This window comes from Lithobates pipiens, unplaced genomic scaffold (assembly GCF_037356315.1).
Source record: "Lithobates pipiens isolate NorthernLeopardFrog02 unplaced genomic scaffold, aLitPip1_a1.2 Scaffold_22, whole genome shotgun sequence".
NCBI lineage: Eukaryota > Metazoa > Chordata > Amphibia > Anura > Ranidae > Lithobates > Lithobates pipiens.
In genome coordinates this window covers 10316674-10333779 of record NW_027507784.1, presented here as the reverse complement: position 1 = coordinate 10333779, position 17106 = coordinate 10316674, and the positions used below count along the sequence as shown (strand labels likewise).

General features: G+C 43.2%; 1 protein-coding gene across 2 annotated transcripts; it reads right to left on the bottom strand.

Moving 5' to 3' along the window:
- Positions 1–614: 614 nt before the first annotated feature.
- Positions 615–13685, bottom strand: LOC144000362 (olfactory receptor 1E16-like). 2 transcript variants are annotated; one of them, XM_077494155.1, is made up of 2 exons: positions 13545–13685; positions 615–3260 (listed from the first exon to the last, which is right to left on the bottom strand). In XM_077494155.1, the coding sequence occupies exon 2, from the start codon at positions 3257–3259 to the stop codon at positions 2300–2302; it is 960 nt and encodes a 319-aa protein (XP_077350281.1). In that variant the 5' UTR covers position 3260; positions 13545–13685; the 3' UTR covers positions 615–2299. The 2 variants fall into 2 exon arrangements, with proteins under 2 accessions (XP_077350281.1, XP_077350282.1); XM_077494156.1 differs by having other exon boundaries at positions 13443–13663.
- Positions 13686–17106: the final 3421 nt, after the last annotated feature.

The window sequence follows — 17106 nt, the reverse complement described above, 5'->3', positions numbered from 1 at the left end:
GTGAGGTCATGTCTGCCCACCCATTGGCTCCTGGGATATGAGTTTTTTCAATCCCAGGAGTCAAGGCATTTGTAGCATCGAGCCACGCTTTTCTTGTTTATGCACATACACAAGATTGGGAGGTACATGCTGGGTAACCAGCAACTCCGTATCCTGGAACAAGTTACCAGTGGGCTTCAGCTGCCCACACTGAAGATGGAAGTGTGCTGGGGGGGTACTGCTAAGTATGTTTTTTAAAACACATAACAGTTCCAAAAGCTACATTAACTGATAATGCCAACTGATATCAGATCATGTGCAAACAACCCCGGGGGGAGTTAAAAGAAAAAAATGCTGGAACTCTGCTTTAAAACTTGGTCTCTTTGGATTTATGGTGTCCATTCAAGATTCCAAGTGGTTTAACTATGCTAATGTACACCAACCAAACCAAAAGTAAAGGGTATAGCAAAAGTACACTATAAAGTTTGAAGATATTCCCTAACCGCTCACCATATGGAGGTGTTGTCACTATATCCTAGGAACTATAGCAAACAAAAACACATATAACCCAATGACAGTCATTGGGGAGACATCAGGGTTATTTATGATAACAAAAGGGCAATACTAGAGCAATGTCTAATCCAAAAAATATTTTATTGATATCAAACAATAAAACCAGGAAGTACAATACTTCTACTCCGATTAATAGCTTCGCAGTGCCATTGGATTGTGGAACAGCACTATTGTAAAGTGCATCTACATTGGACATCAGACACAGACATACATGTAACATGACAACACATACACATCTTAAAAAAATGGACGTCCGGACATCTAATCACGATGCAAAGATATGATGTTATGCAAAAATTATCGAAAATATAATTTATTATTATAAAGTTATGCAAGCTGGTCATATGTGTATAATAGTATGACATCTGATCTGCACATTGCCCAGGGGATGGGGAACTAATGGTGGATGGGAATATCCACTACAAGCAATGAGTGGAGTGTGATACACCACACTGGTTCATGAATAGTAGAGGCACTCAAGATGCTTGAAGTGGAAGGAAGGTTGGATCTCCTATACAGCAAGATGGAAGCTGTATATATATATCTCACAAATTAATGCCAAGGACTATGGTGATAGGAAAGATGTGAATGTCCCTGAGGTCTTTTGACATCCCATTTCACAGGTTATGTATTGTCATTTTCCATTGAATAAGATGGTATAACATCATTGCATTCCACCATCTGAGAATCTGCCATTAATGCATTTATAAGTGAGCATGGTAAAGCACATGTAGCAATAAATTCCCTGTCAATGTTTACAGTAAATGCAGATTTGGTCACACTGAAAAGTGGAACCGCATAAATCAGGGACAACACTTCCTGTTGGCGGTGGATGCGCTTAGTTAATGGTCACAGGTGTATACCCTTCCATCTGTCCCCTATATGAATGTACTGGATTATCATATGGACATCTGATAGCTGCAAGTCTGATAGGTATAACTTGGTTGGTGCATTACTGTACCCATAGACCAGGGATATGCAATTAGCGGACCTCCAGCTGTTGCAGAACTACAAGTCCCATGAGTCATAACAAGACTCTGACAGCCACAAGCATGACACCCAGAGGCAGAGAATGGTGGGACTTGTAGTTTTGCAATAGCTGGAGTTCCGCTAATTGCATATCCCTGCTATAGACCATATGCGCCTTCCAAGATTCCTGATCACTCAGGTGTCTCTGAGGGTGATGTCTCCAGATTACAATCCGTGGTGGAGTGGATATGGGCCACTTAGTCCTTCATTCCCTAGGGTAACGCGCTGCACGTGATCTAGCTCATCATCCCATTACGGCAGGGCCTTCCGCATTCGGCGTCACGCATCGCCTGTCATCTGAGTAGAGGTATTCTACTTCGTGGTTTTATTGTTTGATATCAATAAAATATATTTTTGATTAGACATTGCTTTAGCATTGCCCTTTGTTACCATAAGTAACCCCTATGTCTCCCCAATGACTGTCATTGGGGTATGTGTGTTTTTTTTTTTGCTAATTTTGCTAAAGGCCAATACATCAGCCATGAGCTTGAGTCTCTTTTGTAAAACCAGCTCACAGCTCGTTTTACAAGCCAGCTTTTGCATCAGTGATCATCAGGTAGCTGTAGAGCTGTCTGGTCCCGTTTAATGGACTTGTGTAGTGCAGTTATTCTACAGGACCCCTTCTTTCAGAAAGTATATCATCTTTTGGCTGTTTTAAGTAATTAGCTAAAAATTTTGATTTTAAAATGTGTAAAAACATTAAAAAAATGATTTATTTTTAGGGTCTTGATTTGGTTGTCATGGTTTGCCTTATAGCTGCCTTGATATCCTTGTTCCTCAGGGTGTATATAAAAGGATTGGCTAGTGGGGTGATCACCGTATAAAGCAGTGATAGAACTTTGTTCACCATTACAAAATTTCCAGGTGAAACCAAATAGACCATAATCAAGGTGGTGTAATAGATGGAGACAACTCCTAGGTGGGAACTGCAGGTGGAGAAGGCTTTCTCTTTGCCTTGGACTGATGAGATCCTAGTAATGGCTCTGATGATGAAAACATAAGTAGTGATGATTATGAGGAAAGGAAGCACAGAGGCTGAAAATGAAAGGAAAGACACAACCAGTTCAACGGTGGCAGAATCGGAACAAGACAGCTTTAATATTGGTAGAAGGTCACAATAAAAATGATCAATAATATTGTCTTTACAGAAATGCAAAGTTTTCACTTCACTTAAAGAGATTGTCATAATCAGGAATGCCAAAGCCCAGCAGATAAGGATCAGACAAACACAGAACCTTGGGCTCATAATCAGTGTGTAATGAAGAGGTTTGCAGATGGCCAAAAATCTATCGTAGGACATTGCCGAGAGGAGGAAACTCTCTGTCACCGCAAATATACCAAATAGGAAAAATTGCATGAAACAGCCAGCGAGGGAAAACAATGCCCCATTTCTAAATAGGATGTAGAGCATGGGAGGAATAATATTGCTGGTGAACAGAATTTCCGACAGTGACAGATTGGAGAGGAGCACATACATAGGAGACTGTGAAAGTTTTGTGATGAACACCAATAAGATGATCATGAGGTTGCAAGTCAGAGTCACGACATAGGTGACCATGAATAGGGTGAAGAGGACAAGTCTGTAGTTTTGGTGGATCCTCAACCCAACAATAAAGACGTTATTAATTGATGATATATTCTGAACCTCTGGCAAGTGTTGATGGGTAAATTGGTCCATGCTGTCAATAAATAAGAAATACATGCAAATTCAACTTACAGTTTCATCAAGGGGGTCTGATCCCCAGAAAGAAGGAAATAATATTGTGCTTGTTCCAAAAACTAACTCAATTATTGAACAGCTAATTAGATGAGGTGGGGTAAAGTCAGACAAATATAAATGACCTTGGGTTCACCTTGACATTAAAATAATAAGAAACAACCCTCCCATCCCTATAAAGAAGAGAGCTCATCGTTACCTTTCCCTCCACCTGCTTTTTTATGGAGATACAGCTGCTTGAAATAATCATCATCACTAGACAATTCCTGGTCCTCCTTTGTACCCTGTGGTTCCTTCTGTTGGCCCATATATTAGTGAAGGACAGAGTACTGATGTAGAGGTTGGTTGGTGGTAGCACTGAGCGCATTGGTGGACACAGGAAATTGACACTCTAGATATGTCAGTTTAAGCCCCTGTACACACGGTCGGAGATTCTGCCAACCAAATCCGTCGGATTTTGTCCATCAGATTTAGTCTGACGGATTGTGTCCGAAACTGTTGCATACACACGGTCGGGCTAAGTTGTCGAAAAATCCGATCTTTCAGAACGTGATGACGTAATTTTGTTACGATGGGACTACGTTCAGGCTAGTAGCCAATAGCTTTGATGTAGGAATTTGATCTGAGCATGCGTGGCACTTGGTCCGATCAAAATTCTCTACACATGATCGGAGTATGTCCGACCGGCCCAGTTGGTCGGGAAATATTTCCAACATGTTGGAAAATTGGGTCCGACGGAGATTCGGACGGAATCAGTCCGATGCATACCACACACAGTCGGATTATCTGACGACACGGTCCGATAGGACACATTCCGACAGCTTCTCCGACCGCGTGTACGCGGCATTAGAAGAACTTTCTCTTCAGTAAAGAAGCATTTGGCAGTGCGTGGTGGCAGGAGAGGTAAGAATGCTTGTTCTTCTTTACAATTGTGGGGCTTGTTGGCAGGTTTAATTACATGACAGGGTCATTTTCATTATGATTCCCATTATTTTATGCAAAAAATGTTTGTATCTTAGGTTGCCCAATTTCCCTTAAAAACTGGGAAAAAATATGGGACTTCAACCCAAATCCTCATACTACGTGGTGCAGAGAGAAACTACTAAAACTGTCAAATACTTTTGGAATAAAACCCCTGAAGTACTCCATTCTCACAACCCAACTCAATTTGATTCAGTCAGAGTGGATTATATAGGTAAAGGGAAAAAATGGATATCAGACATCACCATCGATATAAAAAAATGTGTATAATCCCCCTTAAAGTGGGGAGGCATGACTATTGCCTTGATATATCCACCTGAATATTGTCCCAATAATCAAGTTAGTATATAAATAGAACCTAGTTTTCATATATACCGGGCTTCCTCATATTCAGGGGGGCTTAGAATTATAAAACCACAGCCATAGGATCCCAAGTGGGGTATAAGGTATATCTTGCAGGAAGGTTAATGGCGCGGGTGTCCCCGCCAGTCAAACCGACAGAGGGACACCCATGTGTACAGTCATACAATGCTTTATGTAGCACAGCATGGTGGATAAATGGTTAGCACTTGTCCCTAACAGTGCTAGGGTCATCGGTTTGGGTCATGCTCAGAGTTTGCAAGTTTTCTCTGTACCCTCATGGGTTTCCTCTGGCTACTCTGGTTTCCTCCCACACGGCAAAGACATGCTGGTGGGTTAACTGGCTCCTGTCTAAATTGGCCCCTAGTATTTGTGAATGTGAGTTAGACCTTAGATCATAGACCTTAGATCATAGCAATAAAGGAAAAACACCCCATAATGGCAGGTTTCCACCCTAAAGTGGAACTTCCACTCATCGGAACTCTCCCCCCCTCTGGTGTCACAGTTGGCACCTTTCAGGGGGGAGGGGGTGCAGATACCAGTCTAAGACAGGTATTTGCACCCACTTCTGGGCATAGACTCCCACGGGAGTCTATGCCTCTTCCTATCCCGGCGTGTTGTCTGCTGCGACACACACGTTTCCCAGAGACAGTGCGGACAATTCCTATTGCACTGCGCGACTCGCGCATGCTCAGTAGGGAACCGGGAAGTGAAGCCGCAATGCACTTCCTGATCCCCTCACCTAGAATGGCCGAGAGTCGAGCGATCGATTGGCCTCGGCTGCCGACATCGCTGGACCCCGGGACAGGTGAGTGTCCATTTATTAAAAGTCAGCAGCTGTAGTATTTATAGCTGCTGGCTTTTAATATTTTTTTTTTCCGGTGAAATCCCTCTTTAACCACCTCGCGCCCGCCCTATAGCCGAATGACGGCCGTAGAGCAGGCGCCTTCGTCCGGGAGGCCGTCCCTGGACGTCCTAATGTTTACTTCCGCAATGCGCGCCGCCGCGGGCGCGCATAGCGGAAGTTCTGTGTTCGCCGTGTCCCCCGGGGACAGGCAAACACAGATCGCTGTAAACGGCCAATCACAGCGGCCGTTTACAGCGTGATCGGCGTATCCAATGGGAGATGATCTCATATGTAAACATATGAGATCATCTCTCAGCGCCGCTTCTCCCGCCTCACACAGACAGTGTGAGAAGGGAGAGATGAACGGCTGCAGCGGCAGCCGTTCTGCCTTGAGATGAAAAAAAATAAATAAAAAGTAAAAAAAGTAAAGTAAAAAGTGCCATCCTCCCCCAGCAGTGCCATCCTCCCCCAGCAGTGCCATCTGCCCCAGTGCCATCTGCCCCAGTGCCATCCGCCCCAGTGCCATCCACCCCAGTGCTACCTGCCCCAGTCCCATCCATCCCAGTGCTACCTGCCCCCAGTGCCATCCATCCCAGTGCTACCTGCCCCCAGTGCTACCTGCCCCCAGTGCCACCTGCCCCCAGTGCCACCTGCCCCCAGTGCCATTTGTCCCCAGTGCCATCTGTCATCAGTGCCACGTATAAGTGCCATCTGTCATCAGTGCCACGTGTCATCAGTGCCACATAGTGCCATCTGTCATCAGTGCCACGTATTAGTGCCATCTGTCATCAGTGCCACGTATCAGTGCCATTTGTCATCAGTGCCACCTGTCAGTGTCACGTGCCATCTGTTGTCAGTGTCACGTGTCATCAATGCCACTTATCAGTGCCATCTGTCATCAGTGTCACGCGTCATCGGTGCCATGTATTAGTGCCATCTGTCATCGGTGGCACGTATTAGTGCCACGTATTAGTGCCACCTGTCATCAGTGCCACGTATTAGTGCCACGTGTCTTCAGTGCCACGTATTATTGCCACGTGTCATCAGTGCCACGTATAAGTGCCACGTGTCATCAGTGCCACATATTAGTGCCATCTGTCATCAGTGCCACATATTAGTGTCATCTGTCATCAGTGCCACGTGTCATCAGTGCCACGTATAAGTGTCATCATTGCCACGTATCAGTTACATCTGTCATCAGAGTCACGTGTCATTGTCCTGGTGCTTCAAAAGCGTAATAAATAGTCAACAAGTTAGATGTGTAATTTATGTTCCTAGAACACATGATGGCGCTACCTGCATGTTGGGCCTCTCTATGTGGCCAGGCTGTGAAAAAGTCCCACACATGTGGTATTGTAATACTCAGGAGGAGTAGCAGAATTTTTTTGGGGGTGTCATTTGTGGTATACACATGCCACGTGAGAGAAATAACCTATTACAATGACAATTTTGTGGAGAAAAAAAAAAATGAAAAATCTTAATTTTGCAAAGAATTGTGGGAAAAAAATGACAACATCAAAAAGCTCACCATGCCTCTTACTAAATACCTTGGAATGTCTACTTTCCAAAAAGGGGTCATTTGGGGGGTATTTGTACTTTCCTGACTTGTTCGGGTCACAAGAAGCGAGATCGGCCACCAGTACATCAGATGTGATCAATTTTGTGCGATTCGCACCACAGCTTGTAGACTCTCTAACTTTCACAAAGACCAAATAATATCCACTAATTTGGGTTATTTTTACCAAAGATATGTAGCAGTATAAATTGTGGCCAAAATTTATGAAGAAAAATTAATAATTTGCATAATTCTGTCACAGAAACAAAGAAATATGCGTTTTTTTTCAAAATTTTCGGTCTTTTTTCATTTATAGCGCAAAAAATAAAAACCCCAGAAGTGATCAAATACCACCAAAAGAAAGCTCTATTTGTGGGAAAAAAAAGGACAAAAAATTAATTTGGGTACAGTGTTGCATGACTGAGTAATTGTCATTCAAAGTGTGAGAGCACCGAAAGCTGAAAATTGGTCTGGGCAGGAAGGGTGTTTAAGTGCCCAGTAAGCAAGTGGTTAACAGTCTGTGACAATAATCAAATAATAATGAGGTGTAATTTAACACAAAATAATTGAAATACAAATTGTATTAGAAAACCATTAAAAAAACAAATGGAGGCCGGTGTTCATTTACTGTACGCCACCTAATGAGATCCAGCAAGACCTAGCCAGAGTGCACACTAACAGAGGGGAAGGAGTGGGGATAGAACAAGTAGTCAAGTGCAAAACGTATTGCTGGGCACACACTGTCACCGGGGGAATATCATCCGGTCGGTCTCATGGGTCAAGGAGATGGATGGATCTTAAATTGTAAGCTCTTTGAGGGCAGGGACTGATGAACAATATATATATATATATATATATATATATATATATATATATATATTTATATTAAAAATGGGTACACCCCGTACATTTTTGTAAATATTTTCTTCTATCTTTTCATGTGGCAACACTGAAGAAATTACACTTTGCTACAGTAGTAGTAAACAAGTGAGTGTACAGCTTGTATAACAGTGTAAATTTGCTGTCCCCTCAAAATAACTCAACACACAGCCATTAATGTCTAAACCGCTGGCAACAAAAGTCAGTACGCCCCTAAGTGAAAATGTCCAAATTGGTCCCAATTAGCCATTTTCCCTCCCCGGTGTCATGTGACTCGTTAATGTTACAAGGTCTCAGGTGTGAATGGGGAGCAGGTGTGTTAAATTTGTTGATATCTCTCTCACCCTCTCATGCTGGTCACTGGAAGTTAAACATGGCACCTTCATGGCAAAGAACTCTCTGAGGATCTGAAAAAAAGAATTGCTGCTCTGCATAAAGATGGCCTAGGCTATAAGAAGATTGCCAAGACCCTGAAACTGAGCTGCAGCACGGTGGCCAAGACCATACAGCGGTTTAACAGGACAGGTTCCACTCAGAACAGGCCTCGCCATGGTCCACCAAAGAAGTTGAGGTCACGTGCTCAGTGTCATAGCCAGAGGTTGTGTTTGGGAAATAGACGTATGAGTGCTGCCAGCATTGCTGCAAAGGTTGTAGGGGTGGGGGGTCAGCCTGTCAGTACTCAGACCATACGCCGCACACACTGCATCAAATTGGTCTGCATGGCTGTCGTCCCAGAAGGAAGCCTCTTCTAAAGATGTTGCACAAGAAAGTCCACAAACAGTTTGCTGAAGACAAGCAGACTAAGGAGATGGATTACTGGAACCATGTCCTGTGGTCTGATGAGACCAAGATAAACGTATTTGGTGTCAGATGGTGACAAGCGTGTGTGGGGGCAACCAGGTGAGGAGGACAAAGACAAGTGTGTCTTGCCTACAGTCAAGCATGGTGGTGGGGGTGTCATGGTCTGGGGCTGCATGAGGGAGCTACAGATCATTGAGGGGACCATGAATGGCAACATGTACTGTGACATACTGAAGCAGAGCATGACCCCCTCCCTTCAGAGACTGGGCCGCAGGGAAGTATTCCAACATGATAACCACCCCAAACACACCTCCAAGATGACCACTGCCTTGCTAAAGAAGCTGAGGGTAAAGGCAATGGACTGGCCGAGCATTTCTCCAGACCTAAACCCTATTGAGCATCTGTGGGACATCCTCAAACGGAAGGTGGAGGAGCGCAAGGTCTCCAACATCCACCAGCTCCATGATGTCATCATGGAGGAGGGGAAGAGGACTCCAGTGCCGACCTGTGAAGCTCCGGTGAACTCCATGCCCAAGAGGGTTAAGGCAGCGCTGGAAAATAATGGCGGCCACAAAAAATATTGACACTTTGGGCCCCATTAATGGCTGTGTGTTGAGTTATTTTTAGGGGACAGGAAATTTACACCGTTATACAAGCTGTACACTCACTACTTTACATTGTAGACAAGTGTCATTTCTTCAGGGTTGTCACATGAAAAGATAGAAGAAAAGATTTACAAAAATGTGAGGGATGTACTCACTTTTGGGAGATACTGTATATATATATATATATATATATTAGGGCTGTGAAAATTAAAGATTAATTCCTCGATTAATTGTTCATTTTTTTTGATCGGTACTCACATCTCCGACGGCTTCCGGGTCTTCGGGGAGTTCCATCGGAGATTCGGTGATGTCAAGGACATCGACGTCACCGGACTCCTCCCCCCTTCCCCAAGTGCCTCTGTCTGATAACGAATGGAAGGGGGAGGAGTCTGGTGACATCGAAGTTCTGAAAAATGCATACGGGGAGGAGCTATGCATGACGTCACCCGCTGCTACCCTACGGAATTAACGCGATTGTCGGCTTTACATGCTGTGTTTTTATCATCTTTATGTGAGTAGTTTGTGTTTGAACACAAAAATAAAATCTTATACTTAAGCGGTGAGCACTTCGATCTTTTCTTTCTACCCATGACCCGCCGTCCTTGCTGAGATCTAAGGAGACGTGAGAGAAGTTTATGGTCCGTGTTAACCCTTCTCATACCCGCTTGCACAGGGGTCCATGCCATAAGGTGAGAGTGATTAGTTAGACCGGAGGTGGAGGGATTGTCACGCTACTGTGGAAAAAAGAATACTTGCGTCAGCGCTACAGTTTGAATTTAAAAGGTATTTGTGTGAACTGTGAAGTTAAGTCATGGATTGTGGAAACTTACTAGTGTCGGGTGATTGTATATAGTATATACCACATTTACCCCTGACTAATGCAGAGTTGCAATGCAAGGAGATCAGCTAAAAGTAGTTGGATCTGTATGTGCGTTATAATCAATCGAAATCGAAATTAGTCGACTAATTGATTAAAAAAAAATCCATTAATCGAACAATACAATTTTAACCACTTGCTTACTGGGCACTTAAACCCCCCTCAGTCCCAGACCAATTTTCAGCTTTCAGCGCTGATGCACTTTGAATGACAATTGCGCGGTCCTACAACACTGTACCCAAGTGAAATTTTTATCATTTTTTCCCCACAAATAGAGCTTTCTTTTGGTGGTATTTAATTACAGCTCGGAATTTTATTTTTTGCTAAACAAACAAAAAAAGATGCAAAAAATAAAAAAATTAAAAATCATGTTTAATAGTTTGTTATAAAATTTTGCCAACGGGTCATTTTTCTCCTTCATTGAAGTGCGCTGATGAGGCGGCACTGATAGGCTGCACTGGTGGGCACTGATGGGCTGCATTGGTGGGCACTGATAGGCTGCATTGGTGGGCACTGATAGGCTGCACTGGTGGGCACTGATAGGCATAGTTAAGGCGGCACTAATAGGCACAGATAAGGCGGCACCGATGGGCACAGATAAGGCGGCACTGATGGGCAAAGATGGGCACAGATAAGGTGGCATGGATGGGTGGCACAGATGGGTGGCACGGATGGGTGGCATGGATGGGCACTGATAGGTACCACTGATAGATGGGACTGATGGGCACTGATAGGTGGCACTGATAGGTGGCTCTGATAGGTGGCACTGATGGGCACTGATGGGTGGCACTGCTGGGCACTGGTAGATGACACTGATGGGCACGGATATGTGGCACCGGGGTGCAGCACCTTTGTTGCGGCAGATTGTGGGCACTGCTGGGTGGCACTGTGGGCACTGCTGGGTGGCACTATGGGCACTGCTGGGTGGCACTATGGGCACTGCTGGGTGGCACTGACGGGGGGCACTTACTTTTTTTAATGTGGCACTGGCAGGGGGCAGGTGGGCACTGGCAGGGGGCAGGTGGGCACTAGCAGGGCTGGCCATGATCGGGACTGATGTCCTGATCATGGCCGCCGGTGATCGGCTTTTTTTTTTTCTCCTCGCGCTGACAGCGCGAGGAGGAATAATAGCCGATTACCGGCTCCGTTATATCACATGATCAGCTGTCATTGGCTGACAGCTGATCACGTGATAAGGGGTCGGGATCGACCCCTTGCACGGATCGGTGATCAGGCGAGTCTCGTAGACTCGCCGATCACAGAGCGTGCCGCGCGCGCCCCACAGGGGGCGCGCAGGGCGCTCGTGCACGGGACTACGTCTATTGACGTCGTCCCGGAAAAGGAGGTCCGCGCTGTAGCCGTCATTTGGCTATAGCGCGGATCTCAAGTGGTTAATCAGTAACAGCCCTAATATATATATATATATATATATATATATATATATATATATATATATATATATATATATATATATATATATATATACAGTATGTACATTGATGGTGCTTTAAAAGTACCTATCATAAAATAAAAATAGAAAATGACCCTGAGAACAAACTTATTTCAAGGCCCAACTGGTCACAAAGTTGATTAAAACAAAGACCTAATTAGCATATAAGATATCTTTACACATCAGCTACAGGAAAATTGCTACTATTTGCAGTATATTTTTTATGTGTAATCCCTAAATATATTTGCAAACCTACTTCCAATAATAATTATACCAGGTAACTTACTACATAAAGTGGCTTGGAGAACCTACAAAAATTATAGAACAATCAAGTGGAATGTAAGCAACTACTAGTAGCTACAATCTTATGCTGTACATTGGAACGGTTAAATCATACATGACCAAGCATACATGCCATTATGGTCTTTTTTTTTAAAATGACCCATATTAGTCTGCTTGCCCTAACAATTTTATAACACAAGAAAATCAGTTTGAAACAATTGTCCTGGTCAACACCATTGATTTAGTAAACAAGGTTCTACAACTACTTAGAAATGTGTAAAATTGGTTACTTCGCTGAAACACTTTAAAGTGGTTGTAAACCCTTATAACACACTTTGACCTACAGGCAAGTCTAGATTAAGGCTTACCTGTAGGTCCAAGAGATATTTGCACTGCACTGAGCACGCCGCCGTCAACGGCGATATGCCGCGAGTGGCGGCTCCCGTGCGCATGCGCGGGAGTGACGTTATCGCGGCTTCGCCGAATGACAGCGGCGGAGCAGCGAGACCCACTGAGAAGATGGAGGCGCCGGACTACAGGGGACAGCGGTGACTTCGCTGGCTCCTGTGTCAGGTAAGTGACACATAATGGACTACTATGCGATGCGATGCGATGCGATGCGATGCGATGCATAGTAATCCATTATGCTTTACCTTTGCAGGGAACGAAAGAGGAAGTAAACTCATCAGGGTTTACTTCCTCTTTAAAAAAGCACAACATTGCGGCAACTGACTGCTGAAGTCATGTTATTATATCCATTAGTGCATATGAGGATCAGCAATTCTTAATATATATATGTATATGCCATGTGGTAGTAAAAAATAAAAAAAAATAATGAAAAACAAACAAAAAAGATAAAATAAAGAAAGACAATCAAAAAAAACAAATGTGACAGGAAAAATGCATGATGCATGAAACATACACTATAAAGATAAAAACATTAACAAATAAAAATAAAATAAAAAATAGAACACAATAAAAAGGTCCATAAAGCACCAGTGATCAGCACAGTATACCTATTATAATAAAGTTATGGAGTATTTGTGTTTCCTGCTAAGTTGTTAACTAAGAAAAAATTCAGCATAAGTCTTCTCTTTAAAATGTCAAATATTTAACTTCTCAGTTTTGAATTCGGATGCATGAACTATTTTTAAATGTGGAAGGAATGTTGTATTTATTATCAAATTGTGCGTGAAAACAATGCAATTGATGCTATTTTTTTATCAAAAAAAGGTTGCCTCCCTTTTGATAAGTTAAAAAAAAAAAAAAAAAAAAAAAAAAAAAAAAGGAACAAGAATAGTTTCCTCTAATCCTGGAGGTTTTCTCTGCTATCAGAAAATAGATTATTTTTTTTTTTTTTTTTTTGCACAGACCTTAATGAGGATTAAAAACTGAGGTGTGTGTATTTTTTCTAGGTGTGAACAATGTGAAATCTGGATTTAGCAGCCGGAGAAGAAAATTTGAGTCTGACCACAGCAGGACCGAAAATGACTCTTTATATACAAACCTTAGACAAGCCGGTTCATTTTTGTCCTTTTTTTAGAGGAATTGTTCAGAGATGCAAATACAGTATATCATGTATCAAATATTAAAAACAACAGTAAGATACCTTTTGTGAAATTAAGAAGTAGAAAATAAATATATAAAGGGGACAATATCTTTTTTAAAAATGATCTATTCTTCAAGTGGCATAAAATGTGCTTCAGTTAGGAAACAATGAACAAGTGCAGGTCTGTGTGTGTAGATATACCTTCAGGATCTGTGGAATAACACGGTGTAATGCGCCTCCACAGAGCAGGAATTCCCAGGAAACAACTCATAATTCACGATCCCCCAGATGAGTATGTTCTAATAATAATAAGAGAGATGTTAATTAACCAGACAAAGAAATTGTAGCAGAAAGAAAAAAAAACGGAGAAAAATGTAATCAATTGCATTGTTATAATGCAATGTACTGAATATATGCACCCAACCACCATTATACTGCAGAATAATTAAAACTAATAATAATACTAATAAACCTAATAAAACCACAAACAAACAAAACAATAATTTATCTAAATAATACATGTTTTATTATTATTAAATGAATAAAAATAAAAAATAATAATAAATAATGATGATGATAATAATAATAATAATAATAATAATAATAATAATACATATCATTACTATTATTATTATTATTATTGATATTATTTTTGTTATTAATATTAAATAAGAATTTAGTTACTTTTGTGGATTTTTTTTTTCTTCTTTTGCTTGCATCAATCACATCACAAAGACACTCAAAAATATGCACTTATGCCACGTACACACGACCGGACTTTTTGACAGCAAAGGTCTGACGGAACGAGTCCGTCAGACAATTCGATCTTGTGTGGGCTCCATCAGACCTTTGCTTTGCCAAAAATCCGGCGGACTTTAGAAATAGAACATGTTTTCGATTTTCCCGTGGGAACTCCACCGGACTGAGAAATCCCTTCGTGTGTATGCTAGTCCGACGAACAAAAAACAGCGCTAGGGCAGCTATTGGCTACTGGCTATGAACTTCCTTATTCTAGTCCGGTCGTACGTTATCACGGTCGAATCCTTCGGACTTTGGTGTGATTGTGTGTGTCCAAGTCCGTTCATTCGGAAAGTCCGTCGGAACTCCGCCGAAAGTCCATCGGGAAGACTGTCCGACCTAGTCCCTCAAAAAGCCCGGTCATGTGTACGCGGCATTAGAGTGGAGCTCCAGAGGGAGCTTGATCAACAGTAGCCCGATAAGAGAAAGCCAAAAAAAAAAAATTATTATTATACAGGATTTATATAGTGCCAACAGCTTGCACAGCTGTTAAAAAAATGAAGGCAGACATTACAGTTACATTACAATTTGGTACAAGAGGAATCAAAGGGCCCTGCTCGTTAAAGCTTACAATCTAGGAGGGAGGGTCAATTGATACAAAAGCTAATAGCTGTGGGGGATGAGCTGATGAAGAAAGTAAAACAGTGTTAGTTAGAAGCAGGATAGGCTTCTTTGAAGAGAAGGGTTTTCAGGGATCGTCTAAAGATGGATAGATTAGGGGACAGTATGACAGATTGGGGTAGGGAGTTCCAAAGGATGGGAGAAGCTCTGGAGAAATCCTGGAGGTGAGCATGAGAGGCGGTAACAAGGGAGCTAGAGAGCAGGAGGTCTTGGAAGGACCGAAGAGAGTGGCTTGGTTGGTATTTTGGGACTAGGTTAGTGATGTAGCTGGGGGCAGAGTTATGGACGACTTTGTAAATTATTGTTAGTACTTTGAATTTTATTTGTTGGGTTAGTGGAAGCCAGTGCAGGGATTGGCAGAGAGGGGTGGAGGACACTGAATGGTTTGTAAGGTGGTTGAGACTTGCAGCGGCATTCATTTTGGACTGAAGGGGGGATAGTCTATGTGAAGGTATTCCAATGCGGAGGGAGTTGCCGTAGTCAAGACGAGAGATAACCAGGGAGTGAATTAGAAGCTTGGTTGTGTCATTAGTTAAAAAGGGACGTATTCTGGAAATGTTGCGGAGGCTAAGGCGGCATGATTTGGACAGGGATTGCACGTGGGCCTGAAAGGACAGTTCAGAGTCTAAGGTTACCCCTAGAACCCTGGCATGTGGGGACAGACTGATAGATGTGCCATTGATCTTGACAGAGACGTCAGGGGAAGGGGCCACATGGGGGAGGAAATATTAAGAGCTCAGTTTTAGATAGATTCAGTTTGAGGAAGTGGTTTGACATCCAGGCTGATACGTCTATTAGTAAATTAGTGATATAAATACAATAAATGCTGCGCTAAAAGGCACCTATTTGAATAGGTGAAAAGAATGAGTGATGTGTATAAATATCAATATGAACGAGTGAATACAAAAGTTCATGAAGTGTTTGAGAACAGTCCCAAAAAATTATTCACTCTGGTGCGTCTCAGGCTGAATTGCAAGTCCGCAGATGACATTCAGGGTGAATTACCCTACCAAGTTCTCCGCCCTTGGCAACTCTTGGAACTGGATTATAAGCAAATAGAAGAAATAGGTACCCTTACCAGATGAGTTGGACACATCCACCTTATAGTAGTGTGTCTTGCGAGCTTATGGGGGAGGCTCCAGCCACTCACCCCAGTACACCGACCCGATATGTTGTCCTCTCAGGGTTCCTCGTGGTCAACAGATAGGAAAGGTGAGTGGGATTTCTGTGCCAAACGCTGCGATCAAACTTGATGCCAGATGTCCCGCAAAGGTTCACCATAAAGGTAATAGAGCAAAAAATGCGCTTCGCATGGTGAAATACAACCAATGAAGGTTTATTGAAAAAAAATTTGCGATGAACAAAATTGAAATTATAAAATCACGTGATACATAAAAATTGGATAAAAAGGGGCGCATGCGCGGAGCTCAGCATGGCGGACGCAAGTCACTAGAGCTCCGCACTCACCGCTGCTGAACCGGCACATAAAACGCTGTATTTCGCTGCTAACGATCTCCGAATCTGCTCCGGTCCTCGGGTACCCCACTGCCCCTCACCCGGGATGGTTCTTACAGGCCAGCGAGGGAAGCAAAAGCAGAAACCTATTAAAGAGGCCTTGGCGCGCGCCACCTCTAAAATGGCGGCGAAGGCCCTTGCTGCCACGCAACTACAAGGCCTACCTCGAGATCACGGTAGCAGTAGCGAGGAGGAAGGTGAGAGGCCTGAATCTCCGGCCTCCCCAACGCCACCGGTATCTGGCATGTCTCAGGCCGATTTTCTGGCACATATGGACCTAATGCTTAAGAAAGCGCTGAAAACAACATCGGATCAGATAACTGATAGACTTTCCCGAGAAATTCGTGAGCTGGGTCACCGCACGCCGGACTTGGAAACCAGGGCCGACGACACCGAGCTCAATTTGCGTGAATTGGCACAAGAACAGGAGGCTCTCCGGGAGGAAAATGCTGCTCTGCTGTCCCGACTGGAAGATACCGAGAACCGTTCGCGTCGGTCGAACCTTCGTTTGAGAGGTATTCCTGAATCAGTGGATGATCTCCAGTCATTTACGACGGCTTTGTTTCAAGAGCTATCCCCCTCTATTCCGATCGAACGGTTAGAATTCGATCGTATCCACAGAGCACTCACTAGGCGCCAAGCGGACGGACCACCCATTATCGTTAAGCTACATTACTTCCGAACGAAG

What these genes read in the sequence shown, in the direction of transcription:
- LOC144000362 (XM_077494155.1), bottom strand. Translation starts at nt 3,259, where the DNA reads ATGGACCAATTTACCCATCAACACTTGCCAGAGGTTCAGAATATATCA.